Source organism: Macaca mulatta, chromosome 6, assembly GCF_049350105.2.
Source record: "Macaca mulatta isolate MMU2019108-1 chromosome 6, T2T-MMU8v2.0, whole genome shotgun sequence".
Lineage (NCBI taxonomy): Eukaryota > Metazoa > Chordata > Mammalia > Primates > Cercopithecidae > Macaca > Macaca mulatta.
This window is the reverse complement of record NC_133411.1, coordinates 38456501-38472152: the sequence shown is the minus strand read 5'-3', so window position 1 is coordinate 38472152 and position 15652 is coordinate 38456501. Positions and strand designations below refer to the sequence as shown.

Below are 15652 nucleotides of genomic sequence, written 5' to 3'. Positions count from 1 at the left end.
CCACCACACCCAGCTAATTTTGTTTGTTTTTGATACAGAGTCTCACACTGGGCTAGAGTGTAGTGGTGCAATCTTAGCTTAGTGCAACCTCCGCCTCCCAGATTCAAGGGATTCTCCTGCCTCAGCCTCCCAAGTAGCTGGGATTACAGGCGCCTGCTACCACACCCAGCTAATTATTTTGTAGTTTTAGTAGAGACAGGGTTTTACTGTGTTGGCCAGGCTGTTCTCAAACTCCTGACCTCGTGATCTGCCTGCTTTGGCCTCCCAGTGTGCTGGGATTACAGGTGTGAGCCACTGCGTCCAACCTAATTTAGTATTTTTAGTAGAGACGGTGTCTTCATGTTGGTCAGGCTGGTTGCAAACTGCCGACCTCAGGTGATCCACGCACCTCGGCCTCCCAAAGTGCTGGGATTACAGGCATGAGCCACGGCACCGGCTGGGTTAGTTTCTTGTTTTTTGTTTTACTATATAATAAACACACAGACAGACACACACACACACACACACACACAGAAGGTTCTGTTTCACTTGAATTATCAAATTGTATCAGACTTAGTAATTTTAAAATGTATATTATAGAAGCTGTTGACTGTGTTGTCAATAAGAATTGAGTAAACATATCGATTCTGACAATAATGCAAAGATTTTTAAAAACTGTAGAGTAGCTAATAAACTGATTTATGTATTCTTTCTTAAAATAAATAGGTTCTGGAGTTCTTAATGATAGTATGTCTGGTGGAATGCAGTTGCTTCCAGATCCTTTATATTCTCTTCCTACTGATAATACTTACCTTTTAACAATAACTTCCACTGATAATGGCAGAATTTTCTTGGCTGGAAAGGATGGCTGTTTATATGAAGTAGCCTACCAGGTAAGTCTAATATTCGTAAACGTTTTTTTTTTTTTCTCTCTCTTGATGAAGTAGGGAAAAGTAAGCTTTTATTTTGTTTTCTAGTTATGTAAGGACATTAATATATTTTTATGACAAATATTCAAGCATCCAGGTGAAGCTGTAGTCCCCATGACTACACCATGCCTACAAAACTCAGTCCTCTCCTTAGAGGTAAAAGTCATTATTAATTCTATGTATGTCCTTGTGGAACATAAAGCAGACATCACTGTATGTGTCTCTATAGATATCTATGCACATATGTTTGGGAGTGTATACGCATACACAAATACCTAATGTACTTTTGCAAATATATGTTTTCACTTGTATTATTGATTTAATTCATAATTGCTTTCTTTTTCTTTTTCTTTTTCTTTTTTTTAATGTGATGGAGTCTACTCTGTCACCCAGGTCTATCACCGAGGCTGGAATGCAGTGGCTCAATCTTGGCTCACCGCAACCTCCATCCCCTGGGTTCAAGCAGTTCTCCTGCCTCAGCCTCCTGATAGCTGGGATTACAGGCGTGCACCACCACCACATCCAGCTAATTTTTGTGTTTTTAGTAGAGGCAGGGTTTCATCATATTGGCTAGACTGATCCTGAACTCCTGACCTCAAATGATCCTTGTGCCTTGGCCTCCCAAAGTGCTAGGATTTATAGGTGTGAGCCACTGTACGCAGCCCATAAGTGGATTTTTATTTAACAGTATGTCTTGAAATTCTTTCCTTGTCAGTATTTGGTTGATATTTTAAATTATGGACTAAACTCCGTAGTTAATTTTGAATAATATGTCTCGTTTTGTTTATTGTAACTGGTATTAGTGATTATAACTGATATTTCATGAAGATTTGAAGGTTTTTATAAATATGGATATACAGTAGTTATTGTAAGGGCGTTACATACTTTTATAAGTCTTCTTTCTATTTTTTTCTTTAAGGCTGAAGCAGGGTGGTTTAGCCAAAGATGTAGGAAAATAAACCACTCAAAGAGCTCACTTTCTTTCCTTGTTCCTTCTTTGCTACAATTCACATTCTCAGAAGATGGTAAGTAGAAAACAATAAATTTGGTAAGTAAAACTAATTTCTAACATATTGTTCCCTCAACATTTTCTTCAGAAATTATCATTCTTAATTGAAACAATTCGTTATGTTAAGTAGCATTTGGTATATATTCATAAGGTCTTTTAAAGGGTAAGAAGAGATTATAACAGAGAAAGTGTGGATTTTATTCTCAAGTTTACTTATTTCCTATAAATGTAGCATCAAAGAACTTGTGTCTAAAACAGCTGTACATACTTAAACCAAAATATCTGTATGTGTGTGAGAGAGACAGACATTCAGACAGCTAATACATTGCTTGGTCTAGAACAAATTTCCAATATAAAAATAATATATCTTAGCTTTTAATGAACTGAGAGATTCAAACAGGTGAAATAATTTTTAAAATGCTTTGGCAACATAAGATCAGTATGCCCAAATATTAATATGACTAAATTTTTAAATTATTTTCTTTCACACAATCAGTTAGGCCAAACTGGAAGTTTCTTAACATAAAGGACCAGGTATAATTATTCTACGTATTTCTAGCATGTAGTAAACATTCATTAAATTTTATTGAATGAAGAAATAACTTAGAACTTGTTTTCGATTTGGCTTAAAATTCATTTAGAGGACAAAATAACTTATTTTCTATGCTCGTAACCCAGTCACAGTATTTAGCATATGTTTTTTTCATGTGTTGTCTGACTAAAATGCTTTTTGGACTGAATCTTGTGCAAACATCCTTGGATTTAACTTCAAAGCAAGGGAGTAGAAAGCCCCTGAATACAAAGTTCTGATTCAACAGTTTGTTGTAAGTGGCTAATGTATTTGCTTTGTTAATCCTTGGCTTTGCTTTTTTCTCTTTTTTTTTTTTTTTTTTGGTCTTACTTTTAGATCCTATTCTTCAAATTGCAATTGATAATTCTAGAAATATTTTATATACACGATCTGAGAAAGGAGTAATACAGGTTAGTATTAATATTATACCATTAAGAGTGATATAAATCCTTATTTTTAAGGCCGACAGTTCCTGCCTCTTAAACTTTTCCTATGAACTGTATAATTAAAAAAAAAAAAAAAAAAGCCTCCCAGGCATGGTGGCTCACACCTGTAATCCCAGCACTTTGGGAGGCCAAGGTGGGCGGATCACCTGAGGTCAGGAGTTTGAGATCAGTCTGGCCAACATGATGAAACCCCGCCTCTACTAACAATACAAAAATTAGCCGGGTGTGGTGGCATGCCCCTTTAATCCCAGCTACTTGGGAGGCTGAGACAGAAAAATCGCTTGAACCTGGGAGGTGGAGGTTGCAGTGAGCTGAGATTGCGCCTTTGCTCTCCGGCCTGGGCAGCAGAGCAAGACTTCATCTCAAAAAAAAAAAAGCCCAACTCACTTCTCAGAAGGGGCCCCTTTCTATGAAATTTCAAATCTGAATGTTTTCATGTTTGTTTTAAATACCAATATTAAAGGATCCCTTAAAAGGAAAAGTTTATTAATATGTGTATAGTATGTAATCATGTTTAAGTGAGAATGATTTGTATTCACAGGTGTATGATTTGGGACAAGACGGACAAGGAATGAGTAGAGTTGCCTCCGTGTCACAGAATGCCATTGTCTCTGCTGCTGGTAACATTGCTAGGTAACATGTAATTTATTATTAAGCATTAAGCAGGCATAATTATACCATTTGTGTGTAGCATTCTAAAAGTATATTATTCCCTAACCAAAATGTCTCTAAAAGATAAGGAATGTTGAAGAGATGACACTCTTATGTTTTGAATGGAACTGTTAGAGACTCTTTTATTTTATTTATTTATTTTTTTGAGACAGGATCTCACTCTGTCACCCAGGCTGGAGTGCAGTGGCACAATCTTGGCTCACTGCAACCTCCACCTCCTGGGTTCAACTGATTCTCCTGCCATAGCCTCCCTAGTAGCTGGGATTACAGGTCCTTGCCACCACGCCTGGCTAATTTTTATATGTATATATTTTTTGAGACAGAGTTTCACTCTTGTTGCCCAGGCTGGAGTGCAGTGGCGCTATCTCGGCTCACCGCAACTTCTGCCTTGTGCTTTCAAGCGATTTTCCAGCCTCAGCCTCCCGCGTAGCTGGGATTACAGACATGCACCACCAAGCCCAGCTAATTTTGTATTTTTAGTAGAAGCAGGGTTTCGCCATGTTGGCCAGGCTGGTCTCAATCTCCTGACCTCGTGATCTACCCTCCTCGCCCTCCCAAAGTGCTGGGATTACAGGCGTGAGCCACCGCGCCCAGCCTAATTTTTCTGTTTTTATTAGAGATTGGGTTTCGCCATGTTGGCCAGGCTGGTCTCTAACTCCTGACCTCAGGTAATCCACCCACCACGCCTCCCAAAGTGTGGAGATTACAGGCAAGAGCTTTTTTTTTTTTTTTTTGAGATGAGTTTCGCTCTTGTTGCCCAGGCTAGAGTGCAATGGTGCAATCTCGCCTCACTGCAACCTCTGCCTCCTGAGTAGCGGCTAATTTTGTATTTTTAGTAGAGACGGGGTTTCTCCATGTTGGTCAGGCTGGTCTTGAACTCCCGACCTCAGGTGATCCACCCGCCTCGGCCTCCCAAAGTGCTGAGATTACAGGCATGAGCCACTGCGCCCCACCTGCAAACACTATTTTTGTAACTAAGGCCTCAAATTTTCAACTTTTGTTGTCATTGTGCCTAGGTTATTGCTACAATCGAAGTGAAATAAATCAACTTTTTGTTTTTTTCAGGCAAGGTTTCACTCTGTTGCCCAGACTGGAGTGCAGTGACGCAATCGTAGTCTGCTGTAACCTCAGTTTCCTGGGCTGACGTGATCCTCATGCCTGAGCTTCCTAAGTAGCTATGACTATAGGCGTGCACCACCATGCCCACCTAATTTTATTTTTAGTAGACCTGGGGTCTTGCTACCTTGCTCAGGCTAAATTTTTGTGGTTTTTTTTTTTTTTGAGACGGAGTCTCGCTCTGTTGCCCAGGCTGGAGTGCAGTGGCCAGATCTCAACTCACTGCAAGCTCCGCCTCCCAGGTTCACGTCATTCTCCTGCCTCAGCCTCCCGAGTAGCTGGGACTACAGGCGCCCGCCACCTCACCCGGCTAGTTTTTTGTATTTTTTAGTAGAGACGGGGTTTCACCGTGTTAGCCAGGATGGTCTTGATCTCCTGACCTCGTGATCCACCCGTCTCGGCCTCCCAAAGTGCTGGGATTACAGGCTTGAGCCACCGCGCCCGGCCTTTGTTTTGTTTTATTCTTCAGTGACAAGAAAAAATTCTGAAGGCAGACAATTGAAAACACTGTTTTCCCTCTAACTTTTTTCTGGAATGTTTTTCAAATCCACAAAAAAAAAAAAAAAATTAAAAGAACAATGTGGCAAAACAAATAACTTTTTTTTTTTTTTGAGACGGAATCTCGCTCTGTCATGTCACCCAGGTTGCAGTGCATTGGTTCAGTCTCGGCTCACTGCAACCTCTGCCTGCTAGGTTCAAGCAGTGCTCCTGCCTCACCCTCCCAAGCAACTGGGACTGTAGGCATACACCACCATGCCTGGCTAATTTTTTGTATTTTCAGTAGAGACAGGGTTTCACCATGCTGGCCATGCTGGTCTGGAACTCCTGACCTCGTGATTCCCCACCTCGGCCTCCCAAAGTGTTGTGATTACAGGCGTGAGCCACTGCATCCAGCAAAACTAATACACTCTATCTCAATTGTTAACATTTTGCCTCTTTGTTGCCTGTCTTTTTTTTTTTTTTTTGAGAAAGAAGAGTCTCGCTCTGTCGCCCAGGCTGGAGTGCAGTGGTGCATGGCGCGATCTCAGCTCACTGCAAGCTCCACCCCTCCAGTTCACGCCATTCTCCTGCCTCAGCCTCCCAAGTAGCTGGGACTACAGGTGCCCGCCACCACACCCGGCTAGTTTTTTGTAGTTTTAGTAGAGATGGGGTTTCACCGTGTTAGCCAGGATAGTCTCGATCTCCTGACCTCGTGATCCACTCGCCTCAGCCTCCCGAAGTGCTGGGATTACAGCCACTGCACCCTGCCCTGCCTGACTGTCTTATGAGCCATTTGAAAGTACGTTGTAGACATTATGACTCTTTTTTTTTGGAAATGGAGTCTCACTCTGATACCCAGGCTGGAGTGCAGTGGTGTGATCTTGGCTTACTGCAGCCTCCTCTTCCTCCCAGGCTCAAGCCATCCTCACATCTCAGCCTCTTAAGTAGCTGGGACCACAGACGTGCGCCACCACGCCTGACAAATTTTTTGTATTTTTGGTATAGATGGGGTTTCACCATTGTTGCCCAGGCTGATCTTGAATCCCTGAGGTCAAGCAATCTGCGAGTGTCAGCCTCTCAAAGTGCTGGGATTACAGGCATGAGCCACTGACATGCCTTTAGTCTCTTACATAATAATGGTATACTTAATCCATATTAAAATTGCCCAGTAGTCCCCAAAATCTTTTTTTCCTTTTTTTTTTCTTTAAACTCTGCTGCTGGCCTGGCGCGGTGGCTCAAGCCTGTAATCCCAGCACTTTGGGAGGCCGAGACGGGCGGATCACGAGGTCAGGAGATCGAGACCATCCTGGCTAACACGGTGAAACCCCGTCTCTACTAAAAAATACAAAAAAAAAATTAGCCGGGCGTGGTGGCGGGCGCCTGTAGTCCCAGCTACTCTGGAGGCTGAGGCAGGAGAATGGCATGAACCCGGGAGGCGGAGCTTGCAGTGAGCCAAGATCCGGCCACTGCACTCCAGCCCGGGCCACAGAGCGAGGTTCCATCTCAAATAAAAAAAAACAAAAAAACTCTGCTGCCCAGGATTGAGTGCAGTGGTGCAATCATGGCTAACTGCAGCCTTGACCTCCCTAGGCTCAGGTGATCCTCCAACTTTAGCCTCCCAAGTAGCTGGGACCATAGGCATGCATACCTCCACTTGGCTAATTTTTGTATTTTTTGTAGAGAGGGGATCTCACCATGTTGCCCTGGCTGGTCTCGAACTCCTGGGCTCAAGCAACGTGCCTGCCTCAGCCTATCACAGTGCTGGGATTACGGGTGTGAGCCACCATGCCCCCAAAATCTTTTTTTTCTTTTTTGAGGTGGAGTCTTGCTCTGCCGCCCAGGCTGGAATGTCTTGGCATGATGTCAGCTCACTGCAACCTCCACCTCCTGGGTTCAAGCAGTTCTCCTGCCTCGCCCTCCCGAGTACCTGGGACTACAGGCACGAGCCACCACACCTGAGTAATTTTTGTATTTTTAGTAGAGACGGGGTTTCACCATGTTGGCCAGGCTGGTCTTGAACTCCTGACCTGATATGATCCACCCACTTCAGCTTCCCAAAGCGGCAATCCGTGGCTCACGGATTATAGGTGTGAGCCACCACAACCTGATTCAAAATCTTTTATAGTTGTTTTTCTTTCCATTTTTCTCAAATTACAATCAGAATTTATGAATTGGATTGGTTGGATTGGGCTCTTTAATATAAAACAGGCCCGTGACCACCTTTCTTTTTTTGGAATATTGACATTTGGAAGGGAGGTGCAGGAGAATTATACAATTTTCTGAATTTATCGTTTTTTGTAATTAGATTCTCAGTAATACATTTTATATACATACATTTTATATACGATGTTTATATATATTTGTATATGTATATGTATTTATATTTTTTCTTTTTTTTTCTTTTGATACAGAGGTTTGCTCTGTCACCCAGCCTGGAGTGCCATGGCGCTATCTTGGCTCACTGCAACCTCTGCATCCGAGTTCAAGTGATTCTCGTGCCTCAGCCACCCAAGTAGCTGGGACTCTAGGCATGCGCCACTATTCCTGGCTAATTTTTATATATTTTTTAGTAAAGATGTTGACCAGGCTGGTCTCGAACTCCTGGCCTCAAGTGGTCTGACTGCCTCAGCCTCTCCAAGTGCTGAGAAATGTCTTACTACAATGTGAAATGGCAATTCACATTGTAATGAATTCACATAGGCAGTGTGAAATGTCTTACTACATTATATCAGGAGACACATAATAGCAGTTTTCTCACTGTTGAAAACTTCTTTGAGGTGCTGTTAACTAAATGTCTACATTATAAAGTTTCATTTCCTCCCTTTTTTTTTTTTTTTTTTTTTTCTTGAGATAGAGTCTGGGCTTGTTGCCCAGGCTGGACTGCAGTGGCGTGATCTCAGCTCATTTCAACCTCCACCTTGGGTTCAAGTGATTCTCCTGCCTCAGCCTCCTGAATAGCTGGGATTACAAGCATGCGCTACACCTGCCTTATTTTTTTGTATTTTGAGTAGAGACGGGGGTTCACTATGTTGACCAGGCCGGTCTTGAACTCTTGACCTCAGGTGATCCGCCCACCTTGGCTTCCCAAAATGCTGGAATTACAGGTGTGAGTCACTGCACCCGCGCTTTCTCCCTTTTTAATTAGTAGTAATGATACTTTGACACTCTGAGAATACTGCTCCCCACCAACCATTCACCCAATGGTTTTAGTCGTTTTTTGTGATCTTTGTTTGAAAATAGGGTTACTCTTAACAATATAAGTGTAAAAAGTACACATTCAAGAGTTTTTCCAGTTCTTGCTGTTCTTGTATTACTTTCCTAAAAAGCTAGTCTTAAATTAGTTAGCATATTTAGAAAATGTGGAAACATGTGGTCGGGCACAGTGGCTCACGCCTGTAATCCCAGCACTTTGGGAGGCCAAGGCAGGCGGATCACACTCACACGAGGTCAGAGTTCGAGACCAGCCTGGCCAACATGATGAAATCCCGTCTCTACTACAAAACAATACAAAAATTAGCGGGGCATGCTGGCACAAGCCTGTAATCCCAGCTACTCAGGAGACTGAGGCAGGAGAATTCCTTGAACTGGGAGGCGGAGATTGCAGTGAGCCGAGATCCTACCACTGTACTTCAGCCTGGGTGACAGAGTAAGACTCCATCTCAAAAAAAAAAAAAAAGAAAATATGGAAATATGTAAACATTCTGATAGGAAATGTTTCTTATAATTTAGCAGACACATTTTAAAAATACACTTTGTTTTCTCCTTTCTTTTAGGACCATCGATCGTTCTGTTTTTAAACCAATTGTCCAAATAGCGGTGATTGAAAATTCTGAATCACTGGACTGCCAGTTATTGGCTGTCACACATGCAGGTATGTTGTTTTATTTACATATCTGTGTTACTGTTACAGCTTCTGAAAATTCTTAGATTTGGAAATTTATGATTAGAAATATATTTTTACTTCCATATCTGCTTTAAAGCCATATAAATAATTTGTAAAATAAAGGATTTTGAAAACTGGGAGACTTTTCTCTTTCTTCATTTTATAGATATAAAACCAAGCCTAGGCCAGGTATGGTGGCTCACACTTGTAATCCTAGCACTTTGGGAGGTCAAGGTGGGCAGATTGCCTGAGCCCAGGAGTTCAAGACTAACCTGAGCAACATAGTGAAACCCTGTAACCCCGTCTCTACTAAAAATACAGAAATTAGCTAGGTGTAGTGGCACGGCCTTGTAGTACAGCTCCTTGGGAGGCTGTGGCGGGAAGATCGCGTGAGCCCAGGAGTTTGAAGCTGCAGTGAGCTGAGATTATGCTACTATACTTCATCCTGGGCAATAGAGCAAGACCCTGTCTCAAAAAACCAGTAAAAAAGCAAAACAAAAGCCAAGCACAGTGGCTTGGCACAGTGGCTCACATTTTGTAACAAAGCCTGAACTGGAACACAAGATTTCTTGGTTTGTCTTTGCAGGTTCTTTCTAATGAAATGTATTGATTCACCTCTCAATTTTGAGTGACATTTTCTTAGATATATATTTCAGCTGATAGTCTATATGGTAATTTAAGATTAGTCAGGGGGCTGGGCGCAGTGGCTCACACCTGTAATCCCAGCACTTTGGGAGGCCAAGGCAGGTAGATTCTGAGGTCAGGAGATCGAGACCATCCTGGCTAACATGGTGAAACCCTGTCTCTACTAAAAATACAAAAAATTAGCCGATGTGGTGGCGGGCACCTGTAGTCCCAGCTACTCGGGAGGCTGAGGCAGGAGAATGGCGTGAACCCAGGAGGCGGAGCTTACAGTGAGCTGAGATCACGCCACTACACTCCATCCTGGGCGACAGAGCAAGACTCTGTCTCAAAAATAAAATAAAAATAATAAAAATAATTAGATGGGTGTGGTGGCACATGCCTGTAGTCCCAGCTACCTAGGAGGCTGAGGCAGGAGAATTGCTTGAATCCGGGAGGCGGAGGCTGCAGTAAGCCGAGATGGCGCCTCTGCACTCCAGCCTGCTAGACTCCATCCCCCAAAAAAAAATTAGTCCAGAAAGTTATGTATGGTTTTAGCAGAGTTTTGCATTGCTATATGTAATTGCTTCAATAACACATTTACCTCAGGTCCTTATTTTCTATTACTGATGCATAATTTTACCCCATCTTCAGGTGTAAGGTTATATTTCAGCACTTGTCCATTCAGACAGCCATTAGCACGGCCTAATACACTGACGCTGATTCACGTCCGCTTACCTCCTGGATTCTCAGCATCTTCAACCGTAGAAAAGCCTTCAAAAGTACATAGAGCACTTTATAGTAAAGGTAAGTTCTGAAATACTATCAGAATTTAAGATGAGATTCTTAAAATTGTTAAAATTATATGGCGTTTTGAGGCATTTGAAAATACCTATGACAACAGTAGAAACTGGGGACTACTAGAAGGGTTGGGGAAGTAGGGGAGCAAGGGTTGAAAAACTGACCGTTGTGTCTTATGCTTAGTACCTGAGTGATGGAATCAGTTGTACCCTAAACCTTAGCACCACGCAATATACGCAAGTAACAAATCTGCACATGTACCTGCTGAATCTAAAATAAAATTTGAAATTGTAGTGAAATTCAAAAGTTGAAATTGAAAGTATAGTTTTCACTCCTACATTTAGGTTTTTGATCTGTTTTGTGATAATTTTTATACGTTGTATGAGGTAGGAATCTGACTTCATCCGTCTGCATGTGGATATCTAGCTGTCTGAGCACCATTTGTTGAAGACTATTATTTCCCCATTGAATTGTCTTCATCTTACTTTCTCACGTGAATTACCCGTTAATGTATGGGTTCTGGATTCTCAGTTCTATTCTATTGGTCTATATTATCCATCTTTATGTCAGTAGTACAGTCTTGATTACTGTTGCTTTGTAATAAGTTTTGAAATTGCAAGTGTGACTATTCCAACTTTGATCTTTTTTTTTTTTTTTTTTTTGAGATGGTCTGGCTCTGTTGCCCAGGCTGGAGTGCAGTAGCACAATCTCTGCTCACTGCAACCTCTGCTTCCCATGCTCATGCCGTCCTCTCACTTCAGCCTCCTGAGTAGCTGAGAGAAGCTACAGGCGTGTGCCACCACACCTGGCTAATTTTTATATTTTTTGTAGAGACAGGCTTTTGCCATGTTGCCTAGGCTGGTCTCAAACTCCTGAGCTCAAGTGATCTGTCTGCATCAGCCTCCTAAAGTGCTGGGATTACAGGCATGAGCCACTGTACACCTGGCCTGATTTTTTTTTTTAAAGATGATTTTGGCTATTCTCAGTCTCTTGAATTTTCATATGAATTTTAGAATCACCTTGTTAATTTCTGCAAAAAAAGTGAGGTGGGGCCGGGTACAGTGGCTCATGCCTGTAATCCCAACACTTTGGGAGGCAAAGGCAGGTAGATCACTTGAGGTCAGTTGGAGACCAGCCTGGCCAACATGGCGAAACCCCGTCTCTACTAAAAATACAAAAATTAGCTGGGTGTCGGGGGTCATGCCTGTAGTCACAGCTACTTGTGGGCTGAGGCAAGAGACTTGCTTGAACTATGGAGGTGAAGGTTACAGTGAGCCAAGATCCACTCTAGCCTGGGGGACAGAGCAAGAGTCCATCTCAAAAAAAAAAAAGTGAGATTGGATTGTGATAGCTAAATCGGTGTATCAGTTTGGGGCATGTTGCCATCTTAACTATATTTAGTCTTCAAATCCATGAATACGGAATATTTTTCCAAGTCATTTGGGGGGTGGGGAGGAAGGTTCTCACTCTTTTACCCAGGCTGGAATGCAGTGGCAGGATCTTGGGTCACCATAGCTTCAACCTTCCGGGCTCAGGTGATCCTCCTTGCTCAACCTCCTGAGTAGTTGGGACTACAGGCGTGTGCCACCACTCCTGGCTAATTTTTGTATTTTTTGTAGAGATGGTGTTTCACCATGTTTCCCAGGCTGGTCTTTAACTCCTGGGCTCAAGCAATCCTGCCACCTCTGCCTCCCAAAGTGCTAGGATTATAGGTGTGAAGCCACTGTGTTGGTGAGTTTTGTTGAGATAATTGCTTTTTTTTTTTTTTTTTTTTTTGAGACGGAGTCTCGCTCTGCCGCCCAGGCTGGAGTGCAGTGGCCGGATCTCAGCTCACTGCAAGCTCCGCCTCCTGGGTTCCCGCCATTCTCCTGCCTCAGCCTCCCCAGTAGCTGGGACTACAGGCGCCCGCCACCTCGCCCGGCTAGTTTTTTGTATTTTTTAGTAGAGACGGGGTTTCACCATGTTAGCCAGGATGGTCTCGATCTCCCGACCTCGTGATCCGCCCGTCTCGGCCTCCCAAAGTGCTGGGATTACAGGCTTGAGCCACCGCGCCCAGCCAGGCTTTTTTTTTTTTTTTTGAGACAGTGTCTACTGTCACCCAAGTGGGAGTGCAGTGTGCAGTCATGCCTCATTACAACCTCTACCTCCCCGGCTCAAGCAATCCTCCTGCCTCAGTTTTTGTTGAAATAAGGTCTTACTTTATTGCCCAGGCTGGTCTCCAACTCATGGGCTCAAGTGATTAGCCTGCCTCAGCCTCCTAAACTGCTGGGATTACAGGCATAAGCCACAGCACCTGGCCCAGATGATTGCTTCTATAGTACACTTATCTCTGCCATTCCTCTGGCACCTTCATCATTTTTATTCATGGTGTGTTTGAATTAACCAGTATATAAACTGTATTTCGTTGAATATTAGCTTCTATTACATTGTGAATTGTCAGTCACAGCATTTTTTATATACTAAATATATTTTTATAAAATTAATAATTAAATTGATAAGCCCATTGACTGCAAGATATACCCTAAGTTCAGAAATGCTAAAATGTGAAAAAAAAATATGTTTACCTGAGAGAAATACAGTTTAAAATTGAGAACACTTAAGGAGTCTACCCTAAAAATAATTATATAGTCTTTCATGGAATTATTTTATTTTGTAACTTGTTTCTTTATAAAGATTGATGTTGTGTGTGTATATCTATATGTGCTAATTTTAAGTTGGCATAAAAGTACTTGTGGTTTTGTAAAAAAATTTTTTTTTTTTGAGACGGAGTCTTGCTCTGTCACCCAGGCTGGAGTGCAGTGGCACAATCTCAGCTTACTGCAACCTCTACCTCCTGGGTTCACACCATTTTCCTGCCTCAGCCTCCCAAATAGCTGGGATTACAGAGGCCCGCTGCCACACTCAGCTAATTTTTGAATTTTAGTAGAGACAGGGTTTTACCATGCTGGTCAGGCTAGTCTCGGACTCCTGACCTCGTGATCCGCCCACCTCATCCTCCAAAAGTGCTGGGATTACAGGCATGAGCCACCATGCCCAGCCCGGTTTTATAATTTTAATTGCCAAACCGCAATTACTTTTGCACCAACCTAACAATAGTTATTAAGGTTATTGAGGATGCATATTATTTGACATGATGTAATAATATTTTATATATTAAACTTTTAGGTATTCTATTGATGGCAGCCTCCGAAAATGAGGATAATGATATTTTATGGTGTGTCAACCATGATACTTTCCCTTTCCAAAAGCCAATGATGGAAACCCAGGTAAGTTGTCCTGACAATTCTGAAAAAACTATTATATAATTTTAAGTGAAGGATAATATGGTAAGAAACTTTTTATCTTCTGATTTATTGCTGTTTACTTCTAATAACATATGATTAGAAATTATAATGTAAAGAAATTATCCTGTCAATTATTTGTTTTTCCTCTGTCAGGTTAGAAGTTCCTGTGGTAATCACAAAAAGACATCTTTAAAGAAAACATTGGACCCTTGTAGAATATTTTCCATAATGTACCAGAAAATACATGTATCTTTTTTTTTTTTCTGAAAACATGTCAGGTTCATATGAAATGATCTTTGTCTCATTTAAATATGTTGCTTGCTTAGTTATTTAAATATGAGGCCATCCATTATAGTTGTGACTTAGAATTTTATTCTAACAATCTCTTTGTAATTTTGTCTTTTTCTTTTTTTTTAATTATGGAAACTTTCAAACATAAAGTTTGAAGAATCAATTGAACCTCACATAAGAGAACTGAGTTGCCAACATCTTTCTTATTGTATTTCGTTTTTCTTTCTGACATAAACAAAGGGACACCCACAAACACACAGTTTTGTTTTAAACACAAAAATCACCACATACATCATGAAGTGGATATGGTCTTCCTAGGTGAGGGCCGAGGCTGCTGTGAACACACGGACTGCCCCCTGCCCCCAGCTGCCCATCCTAGTCCCCAGTTTGTAAGGAGGTGAGGGGAGGCTACCTGTCTCCATCCCCTTGGTGTCCTCTGCTCACTCCTGCCTGTCCTCCTAAATAGTCCTGCATAGCCGACTGAGGCTGCTGATCAAACCAGATAAACCAGCCCCTAGTGGGGTGTGAATATCTGGTACTGTGTCTTTGAAGCTACCTCTTCACAGGCATTTTGCTTCTAGTTTTTGCAGAAAACTAGTGGTTTTCTGGTAGTTCTTAAATTTGAACCCTTCCAGATGGGACTGGCAAAAGGTGTGTGTAAGTGGGAGGAGGAAAAGCAGAACTCCCAGGGATGGGAGTATTGTCTGCATGATCTCTACCAAATTTCTGACAAGGTTCAAAGAGCTGGGGTAGGAGCAGGAGGGAGATAAGGAGTGCCCTTCTTCTTCTTTCCTTTATTCTTTGAGCTTTACTGAGCATGTACTACCAGCCTTGTGCTGTGATAAACTGTGAGGATTCAGAACTTAATAAGATATAAACCCTGTCCTGGTTGGGATTTTGTGCTGGTGGGGGATAATGATTTTAATCCTGTCTCTACTTCCTCAAAACTGTGGAGCAGAGGACACGTTTTTGGCTGTTTATTCCTCTATAATCGTTATAATCATATCTGCCACTATGGAGTTATGAGACTAAATGAGCTCATGTGTGTAAAGCACTCAGAACAATGCCTGGCACTCCTTGGAAGCACCATTCCATAAATGTTAGCTTTTTTTTTTTTTTTTTAACTCTTTTAAAAAAGACAGTGTCTCTCCCTGTTGCCCAGGCCCAAGCAGTCCTCCCACCTCAGCCTTCCAAGTAGCTGGGACTACAGGTGTGCATTACCACATACAGCCAATTTTTAAATTTTTTGTAAGCTAGGTGTGGTGGCTTATGCCTGTAATCCCAGCGTAATGTCGAGGTGGGTGGATCACAAGGTCAGGAGATCGAGACCATCCTGGCTAAAATGGTGAAACCTCTACTGAAAATACAAAAAATTAGCTGGGTGTGGTGGCGGCGCCTGTACTCCCAGCTACTCGGGAGGCTGAGGCAGAAGAATGGCGTGAACCCGGGAGGCGGAGCTTGCAGTGAGCTGAGATCGCGCCACTGTACTCCAACCTGGGTGACAGAGTGAGACTCTGTCTCACAAAAAAAAAAAAAAAAAAAAAATTTTTTGTAGAGACGGGGTCTGACT

General features: G+C 42.2%; 1 protein-coding gene across 3 annotated transcripts in view; it reads left to right on the top strand.

Moving 5' to 3' along the window:
- Positions 1-15652, top strand: part of NUP155 (nucleoporin 155) — a 78879-nt gene that overhangs the window by 16066 nt on the left and 47161 nt on the right. For all 3 annotated transcript variants that reach the window (XM_015139889.3, XM_028849393.2, XM_078004665.1), the window contains 7 exons: positions 706-872; positions 1828-1933; positions 2825-2898; positions 3476-3567; positions 8976-9073; positions 10361-10513; positions 13673-13773. In XM_015139889.3, the coding sequence (XP_014995375.2) occupies positions 706-872; positions 1828-1933; positions 2825-2898; positions 3476-3567; positions 8976-9073; positions 10361-10513; positions 13673-13773 (791 nt within the window). The remainder of the gene's footprint in view (positions 1-705; positions 873-1827; positions 1934-2824; positions 2899-3475; positions 3568-8975; positions 9074-10360; positions 10514-13672; positions 13774-15652) is intronic.